The sequence below is a fragment of the Hemibagrus wyckioides genome, linkage group LG29, assembly GCF_019097595.1.
Source record: "Hemibagrus wyckioides isolate EC202008001 linkage group LG29, SWU_Hwy_1.0, whole genome shotgun sequence".
Taxonomy (NCBI): Eukaryota; Metazoa; Chordata; class Actinopteri; order Siluriformes; family Bagridae; genus Hemibagrus; species Hemibagrus wyckioides.
In genome coordinates, this window is record NC_080738.1 from 19387665 (window position 1) to 19398588 (window position 10924).

The window sequence follows — 10924 nt, forward strand, 5'->3', positions numbered from 1 at the left end:
GTTCAATAGATGAGAAAACTGGTCATGAACTATCTGAAGCTATATAATGGTAGATTAATGAATATTGTGTATTTGGCATTTGGCTTACACAGGAAGTTATATTAGCTAACAATTAACATCATACAGGTTTGACTTGTGTACAGAGCCATTTGTAAATCTACACCTCAGTGCAAAAGAATGGAAAACATGCTGAAGGTCATTTTTAGAAACCTGAGACCTGATTTTCTTCTTCAGAACAATCAGTGCGGACGTCACTTAATGGTTACGACTGAAACCTGTGTCATTGTTTCATTTAATAGCCGTCTGGAACTCAGTGGATATACAGCAGGTAACTTTTAAAATTCTACTTTAACTTTAAATCTGTTCCTCATTTTAAGTCTTTGAATTGTCTAATTCTGTAATAAATTTAGAGCGAATAAATGCAATTATTTACAGACACTACAGCTGTTTACAGATACTCAGTAGAGTTTTATTGATAATATGGCATTTATTAGGTTTTAATAATGTAACCAGCAGATGAACATCATTTTAGCATAAACATTTCCTCTGATAGTGTACACACTTCCTTTATTGTGTGTTTTATACACACACTGTTCCTGGAACTCAAATCTCACAGTGAAAACACTCCAGATCACAACAACATGAACTCTCTCTCTCCTGTGATGTGGAGATTTCAGGATGAATTAAAGTCGATTCCTGACCATACAGAAATAAACAACCTTCAGATGAAAATCCTTTATTTTAAACATGAATAAAACCCAAAATGTGCAGCAGCCAGAAGACAAGAACAGGAATATTATATTCATAAATAAATGAAACTTGATTAAAAATAAACAGGTAATGAACAGATGGTGAATAAACACTGTGTGTGTGTGTGTGTGTGTACTGCTGTTACAATAAAATAAAGTGTTACTGATACCACAAACTGATACTGATAGGTAACTGATACCTCCTATAACAGCACGTCCCCTAGTGTGGTAAACTGATAAAACCACCCTTCAGGATATTTAAAGATTTTTTTGGGATGTTCTGTATCTACTGCACCTGTCCACACTGCTTCTTCCAAATAATGTTCAGAATTAATACTTTCTGAAGCACTTTATCATATTAAAGATAAAACACATCAGTGATATAAAACTGTCTCCATTATGAAAGTGTTAAATGATAGAAAGGGGAAGTGAATAAGTCATTGTTTTATACTGAATGCCAGTTTTATCGCCCACATGATCCAGTAAACAAATCTATGGAAATGATCAGGACAGTGACCTTTTCCTCGTCTGTTCTGAGCTCAGGACTGTCTGTCACACTGCTCATAGTTTTAACAAAAATAAAATAAACAGCTGAGGAACTTTTAATCCTGAAATTCCATCTTTACTTTCAGAATATCTGTAACTGGTCAAGTGCTTTAAAATGTCCAGGATGTTTCCTGTGTGATGTGGTGAAACATCTTCCTGGTTTTACACTCAGGCTTCTGAAAGAGAACTGATTTACCTGCAGGAAGTTTCTAGACAGGTAGGACTCTGTGATTCACCATCGATAATGTCTAATGTCTTCAGTCTGTAAAGGATTCGGATCCTTTCATGTAAATAAGCTTGAAATCGTCAGTGTCATCGTCACGTCTTCGTCACGGTAATCACACCGCCCCGTGCGGAGACAAAAACTATTCGCTTCCGTCCTGTCCACCATTTTGAAGAATGCAGGCGGCGGCTCGTGAAGGTCCGAGAGTTTTCTCAGTAATAACAAGAGAATGAAAGTAATGTTGATAAACCACTTGAAACATTCCTGAAACCTGATTGTCCGCTACAGAACAATGCTAATTGTTGACCATTTAGACATCAGTGTCCTCACATGGATGTGATTCGAAAGGACATCGTTATCGTCGGACCTGGAGGCTTTACTGAGATCTTTACGGTAGGAGAAACTGTTTACATTAACTTTCTCTTCTCACAGAAAATCACATTATTCACCTTCTTTAAACTGTTTAATGCTCTATATAAATGTACAGAGATGAAATAGAACATCCTCATAATAATATACATGTGTAATACCTGATACCTGAACAGTTTCTTATTTATTGAGATTATTTTGTGTTTTATTTCACAAAGCTACTTTAGAGATAATTATACACTGGGAAAAACTCCTGAGACTTTATCTCTTTATGATTCTGTGATTAAAGCAGAAAACTAGTGGATATTAATATCTTATAAATGACATGATAAATTATTGTTGTAACTGATATTAAGAAAGGAAAAGTTAAAGTCTAAGTGATGTGAAAGTGTTGTAGGAAATATCAGCTGTAGATCCTGGTAAAAGCTCTGGGAGATCAGTTCTTGGTTTATGGTTTAATAAAAACAGTTTATATGAAGAAATATTTATTCAGGTGACAGTAAAAGAACAGGGTTGTTGTTTAAGAGGTTAAAAATATTTCTTAACTTTTATCTCTGTAACATTAATAGACTGTACAGTACTGTGCAAAAGTCCTCAAATATAATAAAATGTTAAACAAAATGAAATAAATAGCAGAAAACAGCAATAAAGTAAATCAGGTGAAGGCTTTAAACCAGGATCAGTTCTGTATTTAATGAAATTTACTCTTATTACTGAACACATCTAAGATGTTTTTATTAAAATTTGTTTGTATAAGTAATAAAACCTAGTTGTTTTTCTTTTTTTCTCACTCATTAATGCAGAACACATTAAATAAACACATTTCTACAAAAAATGAAGTGTGTAGACTTTTGTACAGTACTGTATATGAACAGCAGAGGGCAGAGTTGTGTGTAATATTCATCATTTATAATTTAATTGAAGGACAACGCCCTTTAAAACCAGGACAGGACAGATCTCTGTGGGTGAAAATGAACAAACTAAAGTAGTGATGAACTGATGACCTGCTGTGTGTCCATGTGTGTTTATATTATCACTGAAATAAACCAGAATGGACTTATTGTCATTTAATGAGAGGAACTTTACAGTCTTACTGGTTTTTAGTTTAATTTAATTAAACCTCCCCAAATTGGGCAGAAGTTCAGCCTTTTAATGGCCATAAAGCAAAAATAATAAAAGGGGAATTTACACGTTTACATTTTTATTAAAAAAGCAAAAAACACACTGCACACATCTCTCTTATCCCACATTGTCTGTCCTTTACTGTTATGAAGCTGTTTGTTAGAGCTACACACACTAAACCAGAACAAACTGTGTTCCAGGAAGAAGATCAGACTATCAGGTTTTTCAGGAACTACAGTAAACGTGTTAATCTGAAGAGCAAATAAACCACAACACTAACATCTTTATCTTCTAGATCTGTCTCTCTCTCAGTCAGGAGCTTTAACAGGCTGATGTTGTGTTTTCAGGGTTTTTCTGCTTTACTCTGCAGTGTGTCTGTTATTTCTCTTCTATTTCTGTGCTTTAACTCTAAATATAGCATTTACTGCATTTATTCATTCATCTGCACTACACGCCTTATCCTGGTCAGGGATCCTGTGGATTAAATGACTGATTTATGTCTATTTTGGAAACAGAACCAGGGCAGAACAGTGGAACAATAATAATAGAACGTAATAACTGCGTAAGTGGGTGGGGTTTAGTCACAAAACAGTGTAACTGGGCGGGGTTTAGTCAGAATCAGGAGCAGGTGGGAGTCGGGTTGAGAAACCAGTCCCACACACACCTCTAACACAGAGCTCTGTATCCTGGATCTGATCTGAACAATACAGCTGTAATGTGAGAAGCGTAAACACTGAGAAACAGCTGGAAAACTGAAACTGATGATTCGCTGAAACTCGTTTTTTAGCTTGAACTTTTTAACACTTGGTTCTTTGCTCACTTTAATTCTGCTAGTCAGAGCATGTAAATGTTGAACTATTAGACACTGATCCCTGAAGACACGCCCTAACTGTTAGAGGATTTCTCAGCACCGCTCAGTTCAAAGAGATTAATGAGTTTGTAAATACGTCTGAGACGAAACAAAACCAGGTTTAACAAACAGAAACGCTCGTTCAGACAGGACTCAGTTAACCCACTCTGAAATCTACTTCCTGTAATCACATCAAGCTCTCCACTGAAATATTGACTGAAACATCGAAACTTAACTGAACTCACACTTTAATGTTATTGTACAGAATCTACACACTGAAAATGGTTTATATAACAAAAAATGTTTATGATTTATGCTAAAAAAAACAATTTAAATAGCGAGAAGGATATAGAGATGTGTTGAATTATTTGGATCTCATCACATGTGAATACACCACAGAGTCTCTCTCCACTTCACCATCCGTTACTGTGGAGTTTTCTTCCTGTAAGACACAGCAGTAGATTTCAGTATCTGAATCAGGGGGAGACTTTATCACTTTATCACTCCTGTGAATTTTATACCAAATCCTTTTCTTCAGAAGTTTACCTCTTTATCTCTCTCTGCAGTGTGAGCTTTAATATTCACATCAGCGTAAGTCAGTTCCTCAGATTTTTCTGAAAATAAACACAAACAAATCAGATTAAATGTTACTGTACTTAATAAATCTAAACACTGAACTAATACATGAACAGAAAGATCATCACTTGCCTTGGTGCTTTTTCCTTTTCAGCCAAAACCCCAGAGTTAATAATATTATCAATAATATGAAAAGTCCAGCAGATATCAGGGCAGGAAGCAGCGAATGGGAATCTTTAGTTTTACCTGTAAAGATTATGATATAATTATAAATGTAGTTAAATTATTTCCTCTATATGACACAGACATAGAGCTGAGTGATATGATCAAAATATTTCATTAAAACTTGAAGAAAGTAATATTTAGTTTTTTTAGTTCTGCCATGAAAACAGAATTAGCAGTAAAACAAAATGTAAAAGAAAATTCTATTGCAAAATTGTTTAAATGTAACTGTTACAATAAAAAGTAGATGAATGAAATAAAAGGATGTTGGGATTCTCACAATAACTCAGAAAAGTGTCCTGTGGTTTAATTAATGACAATAGAGATATTTTCTGGTCATATCAGCAGCTCTCCATCAGACACAGATGAAGCTCATGTTATTTAGATTCCTGCCTCAAATCCATGAGAAACCTGTAACATGATGCTACACTGGATTAATTTTCCATGGCAGTCAGTGAAATGTGAATCCTCCATGTACTGTTTCACAGTATTGGTGATATCGACTCCACTGAATGATGTTGTGGTCACTGAATAAATCTCACTGAGACTTTCACACATAAACATTTAAATCACTGACTTTTCTTTAACCAGATCATCAGGAATGAATTTATTTTCGATCTTCAGTCACCTCTGTCTCTCTCCATCATGAATATTCATGATTCTCTTCTATATAAAGTGATGAGAGTTTGGAGTCTCTGACGTACCTGAGGTGTGATAACAGAGCTGTGTGATGCTGAGAGAAGATGTTTTATAGCTGACAGGGTTTGCAGACACACAGATGTAAGTGTTAGTGTTCTTGTCATGGTGTAGTTGAAGTGAGAGATTGAGGGGAACACTGAGATCTGTGTTACTGGTGGTGGAGATTCTCTCATTCTCTCTGTACCAGGATAAATTCACATCTTCTCCATTCTCCACAGAGCACAGGAGGAAACACGGCTCTGTGGAAATCACACTTCGGTGTCCTCTTTGATTTCTTATTACTGGAGCTGATACTGGAGCTAAGAAACAGAAACACAGATTATAATAGAAGGGATTAGAAATAACAGCTTTACAATTCTTTTAAAGCAACACAATCTAACTATAATACTATAAACACTGTGTGTGTGTGTGTGTTACTGTTATCATCCCTAGTGTTGATTAATTTCCTAAATCTGCATGTACCAAAGTGTGTTATTTCTCTTATACCTCAGCTGTTTGTCAAACATTACAATTTCCAATTTAAAAATAAATAAAACACCATAATTTTATCCCAGTGTAGTTACAGTTAATGTGAATATCTATAGAACAGTTATAAACAGTCTCTCTGTCACATTTCACCTCTCTGTACATCAGCAGGTGCTGCTTTCTGTTTACTTTTCCATGTGTTTGTTTAGGTTTCAGAGCTGTCTCCGCCCCTCTGACACGTCATTGGTTAATTGTTTGATGTGTTTACCTCTTCTTGATAATTTGCTTTAATTATTTATGTTAATTATATTATATTTTATATTATACTCATGCAGTTCTGAGCCTTTTGTTGTTCTGTTTTAGTTTCATTCCAATTTCTATTTTTCTGGTTTGTTTTTCCAATTGTTTTGGAATATGAATTTCTCTGTCATTATTTTGGCTGCAACTTTATCAGGCCATGCTTTCACTCCCAGCTACAAACATTGCACTGCCCTTAACAAAGAACTTTCTATCCTGCCTGTATCAACAAATGTTACACATTCCTATTCCTATTACTTTGTTATGATTATATTATTATTTCAGAGCAGATTTATCTGTAAATGATATTGTTCACTCAGCTCTGATTGGCCTTTTCATTAATTATGAAGTTATGAGATTGAACATGGACATGAAGGAGACATGAAACACTTTTACTCACCATAAACACTGACACTGAAAGTCCTAGATGAGAAACGTCCAGTAAGAACTTGAAATAAATAAACTCCAGAATCGTTTCTGCTGATGTTCCTGATGGTTAAAGCTCCACTGATTCTGTCCAGCTGCAGTCTCTCTTTAAATCTCTCACTGATTTCTGTAACAGTTTCTCCTTTAAACACCTGACTGAACAATATTGTTTCCTCTGCTTTCTCAGGTCCATAAATCCACTGAATCTTAGCATCACTCTGAATTCCAGTTATCCCAGTATGGAGAGTTATAGTGGTTCCTTCCACTTCCTGCAGTGTGACCGTCTCGTCTCCAGCTTCACACAGTAAACCTGCATCACAGCTTCAGCTTCATCATTTCACTCACAAACATCATCACATCATCATCACATACAGTCCATTAAATCCACACTGTGATACAGATCTGTGATTTCAGTTGATGCTGCTTTCAACTTCAAAATGCAGAAACTTTACATTTCAGGGAATCTGATATATTCTGTAGAAAATATATTATTATTTACTGCAGTAGTTCATCTAAAACCAGATACAGGATGTTACAATATGCAGTGCCTTGAAGAAGTATTCACCCACTTAAATCTCACAAGATTTCATTTATAAATAACTCACATATTGTTCCAGTCTGTATTTTTATTCCAAACCAATCAGCACTTAAAGTAAACTTTACTACATTTACAATGTGGAAGTTCATTATTTATTTTGGGACAAATTTCTGGGTTATTCTTAGCAGATGAAAGCAGGTTCTTTTGTAAGAAATCATTCTTTCATTAATTTCTCCCAGAATGAAAAGCTTTCCCAGAGCATGATGCTGCCACCACCATATGTTACTATAGAGATTGGTGTTAATCAGGGTCACACCACACACAGAACCTGAATACAGTATTTAGATCATTGCCTCATCACAATAAAACCCACATCTTCACTGGGTCACTGTTGTGCTTTCATACAGCTCTTCTTGAGTAACTGGTTTGTTTTTAGCCGTGTCTCCCACACAGTCCTGAGCTACACAGAGCTCTTGTAAAGGTGTGGTGCAGCTTCACTCCATTCTCAGACGCTCTACTCTGTAACTCCTTCAGGGTGACTGTTGGCCTCACTGTGGCTTCCATCACCAGTCATTATCTAGGTAGTGTTTGTGTAGGTGATGTGGATGCAGCTTCCACTTCCTCAATACTGACCTCAATGGGATGTCCAACCAACTGGATATAATTTTACACCCTGTTCCATCCTGAATATCTATTACATTATCTTTAATTTTCTTAGAAATCTCCTTACTTCATTTTCACCTCATTCATACAGACTGTGTCTTCAATGGCACTTCAATAAAAGTGATTTTTAATCAGAATTGAAGCTGTTTAAATGAAGTCAATTTCAGGTGAAATATTTCATTGTTAAGAGAATATCTTTCATCTGAGCTTTGAGATACTTGGACATCAATAATTCATTTTTACTGGAAATTGACTATAGAACAGGAGTGCAGTAAAAATACTGAGAGGAAGAATCATTCATTATTTGTAATTCTGACAAATCTGATTAGTTCTGAGGGGGCTGAAAACTTTTGCAAGACTTTGTACATTTAGAGTTATCTTTATTTAAGGAAAAAAAGGATTTCCACTGAAAAAAAATCAATATAAAATTGATGCTGGATCATTTGTGTCTGGTTTTCATGAATCAGATGCTCCAGTTTTTATATAATTGCTGATTTTAGAGAAGGGTGAAGTCATCAGAGTGGAAAACATCATCACAAATCAGCATAATGATTCTATTACACCATGCACTTTTATTATTTAATCTTAATTGCAAATGATAAAAAGGTATTAAACTGGACCTTTCCCAGTCACTGGACTGATACCATCCAGAAAACACCTTCAGTACCTTAATGTGAACTTCTAGATATCACTCTAAACTCTATTTAAGGTACAGGAGTGTTTCCTAAGCTTGTTGTTCCTTAAATACATTAAAAGTAAACAACACAACCCTCTAAAGTTATAACAGATGTGTTTGTAAAATCCACACCAGTGATAATAATAATGAAGGTTTAGTATTTATTCAGAGTCTGTAATACAAACTAAACAAAGGTTAATGTTTTAATTGAAAAGTTAAAGTGATGTGAAATGTGATCTTTTCATTGGACTCATTAACACACAGCTCTAAACTGCTGTATCACTGTTCAGCTCAACACTGAGGAAAATTCATTCTATCCAACACACCAGCTAAATATCCACTCTACTCTTTCCTCCTGAATTCTTGTGTAAGACTCTTTATATTTCCAGCTCCAGTGTGTTGTGTTGTACAATAAAGGAGTAAACTTACAGCACAATAGGAGGTGAAGACACCGGAGAATCCTGTTTCCTGCTAAAATATTCACCATTTTCATAATCCATAGTAAGCGTTTCTCACACAAACATTTTCCCGTCGTCCTGAACATCAGTGTCAGAGAAGAATTTAATACCAATTTCAGATCAGATCCATGATAAAAGTTTCTGCTGTACACACGTTTCCGATGCTGTTAGCTTAGCGTCTTTTCTGGCTCACATCCATTAACCCGCTGGAGCTCCTCCTGTTCAGTGTGAACATGCTCACTACACACTCTCCCCTCAGCTCGGGGTTCAACACCTTTTTAGCTGTTTTCACATGGATTTACTGCTGGATCTCATATGGGATAATAGGAAAAGACAATAATAATTATTAATAATATATTTTAAGTGGTTTATAATTATGTAATCTTCTACCAGTGTTAAATGTATAAATATATGTTTTGTATTTAAAAGAACAGTTCAGGACACTGAACACTGCAATTGGCTTGTAATTGTTATCTGATGTCACGTGATGCATTTCATAAATAATTAGCTGATCTAAACTGTTAATATTCTCATCCTGATCTCATTTAATTTCTATTTTACAGTTTCAGAGCTGTGCCATGCCTCTGTACTCCAATATTAAAATAAACAGCAATAACAGATCACATAAATCTGACCAGTGGACACTGGCAGCACATCACTAGGACGACTGGATTTTGCAGCAGGAATGCATTTAACTTTTTATACTAAGTGCAGTGACAATTTGCCCCAATGTGTGAATAAGTGTGTGTGTGTGTGTGTGTGTGTGTTCCATCCAGATTGTGTTCCCAGTTCATGCCTGATGTTCCTTAGATCTGGATCCACCTCCATTCACACCAGGATACACCAGTTACAGAAAGTGTGTGTGTGTGTGTGTGTGTTTGTGTGTGAACAAGTGCAAACACTGAAACTCTTTCTGAAATTCTTTTGAACTCTACAGTAAAAGCAGCTTGTATGATGTAGAAGAAGGTAAGTGTTCAGGGCTTCAGTGTCTCACATCTAGTCATCAGTCTGCATTAGAAACTAAAGATTTTTTTTATTCTTGTGGTAATTTGCATATAAAATGAACTGATGCTCATTTTCCATGTAAATTTAAATCAGCTGTGAGAAACGCTCCACATAAGTCGTTGTGAATTTTGCAGTGTGACTAAACCCAAGAGCAGTTCTGACTGTGATTATTACAGGGCTTTGTGTTTGTGTGTGTTAGTTCAAACACTGATACACAATAACAGCATTAATGAAGTGTTCCTTAAACGTCTGTTCTTACATTTCTCTGTTTTTAACCTGGTGACTGTATTGTTCCTGAACTGAAGTGTTGTTTGTGTCATGAAGACCTCGAAATAAAAAGAATCTACAAGAGCTCTGACCCAGATAAAACACACCACAGAGATTAAACGATTAAAATAACCGGGTTTGAGCTTTTCCTGTAAAGTTCGTTTACACCATGTCAGAAGTCTTTATCAAATCAATCAATTAACAAAGACTTTGAAGTCGTTAGCAATGAGCAAAAAGATGCTCTGAATCAGCAGCATTTATGTGTCAGTGTGTATAACATACTTTTACATTTCTATTTTATATAAATATTTGGTGTTTATTAGGATTTAATGATTGTCAGTAATCACTGTCAGTAATTATTTATGGAGTCTGTTGTAGGAAGTTCAACACTGGACTGGATTCCTGTCTAGAGTTAAAGATTTTCACCCTCAGGTAGACGTTACATTACATACAGGTAACGTGTCAACTTCACTTCAGTCTGTACTTGTAACCTGAAATATCATGCTGATGATTAAAACATTTAATAAAATACTTTTTATGTAATGTCTGATCACGCTTCATTTTTTAAACAAGTGTAATGAGAAAAGAAATGACTCCATCGGTTCTGAATAAAGACATGAAGACTTTGTGTAGAATGAAGAGATTGATCACTTCAGAAGAAAGTTCAGAACTTCACAGGTCTCGTGTTAAAGAACAAAGCTGGTGATTTTTGCAGCCTGGTGGTCCATCACCACTTCCCCTTTACTGTGTGAGAGACGGAGAGCTGAACACTG

General features: G+C 35.5%; 1 protein-coding gene and 1 long non-coding RNA gene across 3 annotated transcripts; one reads left to right on the plus strand and one right to left on the minus strand.

The window, feature by feature from the left end:
* Nucleotides 1–260: 260 nt before the first annotated feature.
* Nucleotides 261–10694, plus strand: LOC131349306 (uncharacterized). Of its 2 annotated transcripts, XR_009204060.1 has the most exons (3): nt 314–328; nt 1382–1911; nt 6732–10694. It is a non-coding gene; the product is annotated as an uncharacterized LOC131349306 (long non-coding RNA). The 2 variants fall into 2 exon arrangements; XR_009204059.1 differs by having other exon boundaries at nt 261–1911.
* On the minus strand, nt 3023–8981 carry LOC131349305 (natural killer cell receptor 2B4-like). Its single transcript, XM_058384899.1, has 6 exons — nt 8851–8981; nt 6519–6854; nt 5362–5655; nt 4568–4681; nt 4406–4473; nt 3023–4301 (listed from the first exon to the last, which is right to left on the minus strand). The coding sequence occupies exons 1-6, from the start codon at nt 8963–8965 to the stop codon at nt 4224–4226; spliced, it is 1005 nt and encodes a 334-aa protein (XP_058240882.1). The 5' UTR covers nt 8966–8981; the 3' UTR covers nt 3023–4223.
* Nucleotides 10695–10924: the final 230 nt, after the last annotated feature.

Bases quoted from the DNA above. Each gene is read 5' to 3' on its own strand.
- LOC131349305 (XM_058384899.1), bottom strand. From the start codon at position 8,965: ATGTTCAGGACGACGGGAAAATGTTTGTGTGAGAAACGCTTACTATGG. The intron at 4,682-5,361 runs GTACGTCAGAGA...TAATCTTTACAG, and splicing joins GCTCTGTTATCACACCTCAG to GTAAAACTAAAGATTCCCAT. The intron at 4,302-4,405 runs GTAAACTTCTGA...TGTGTCTTACAG, and splicing joins CTGCAGAGAGAGATAAAGAG to GAAGAAAACTCCACAGTAAC.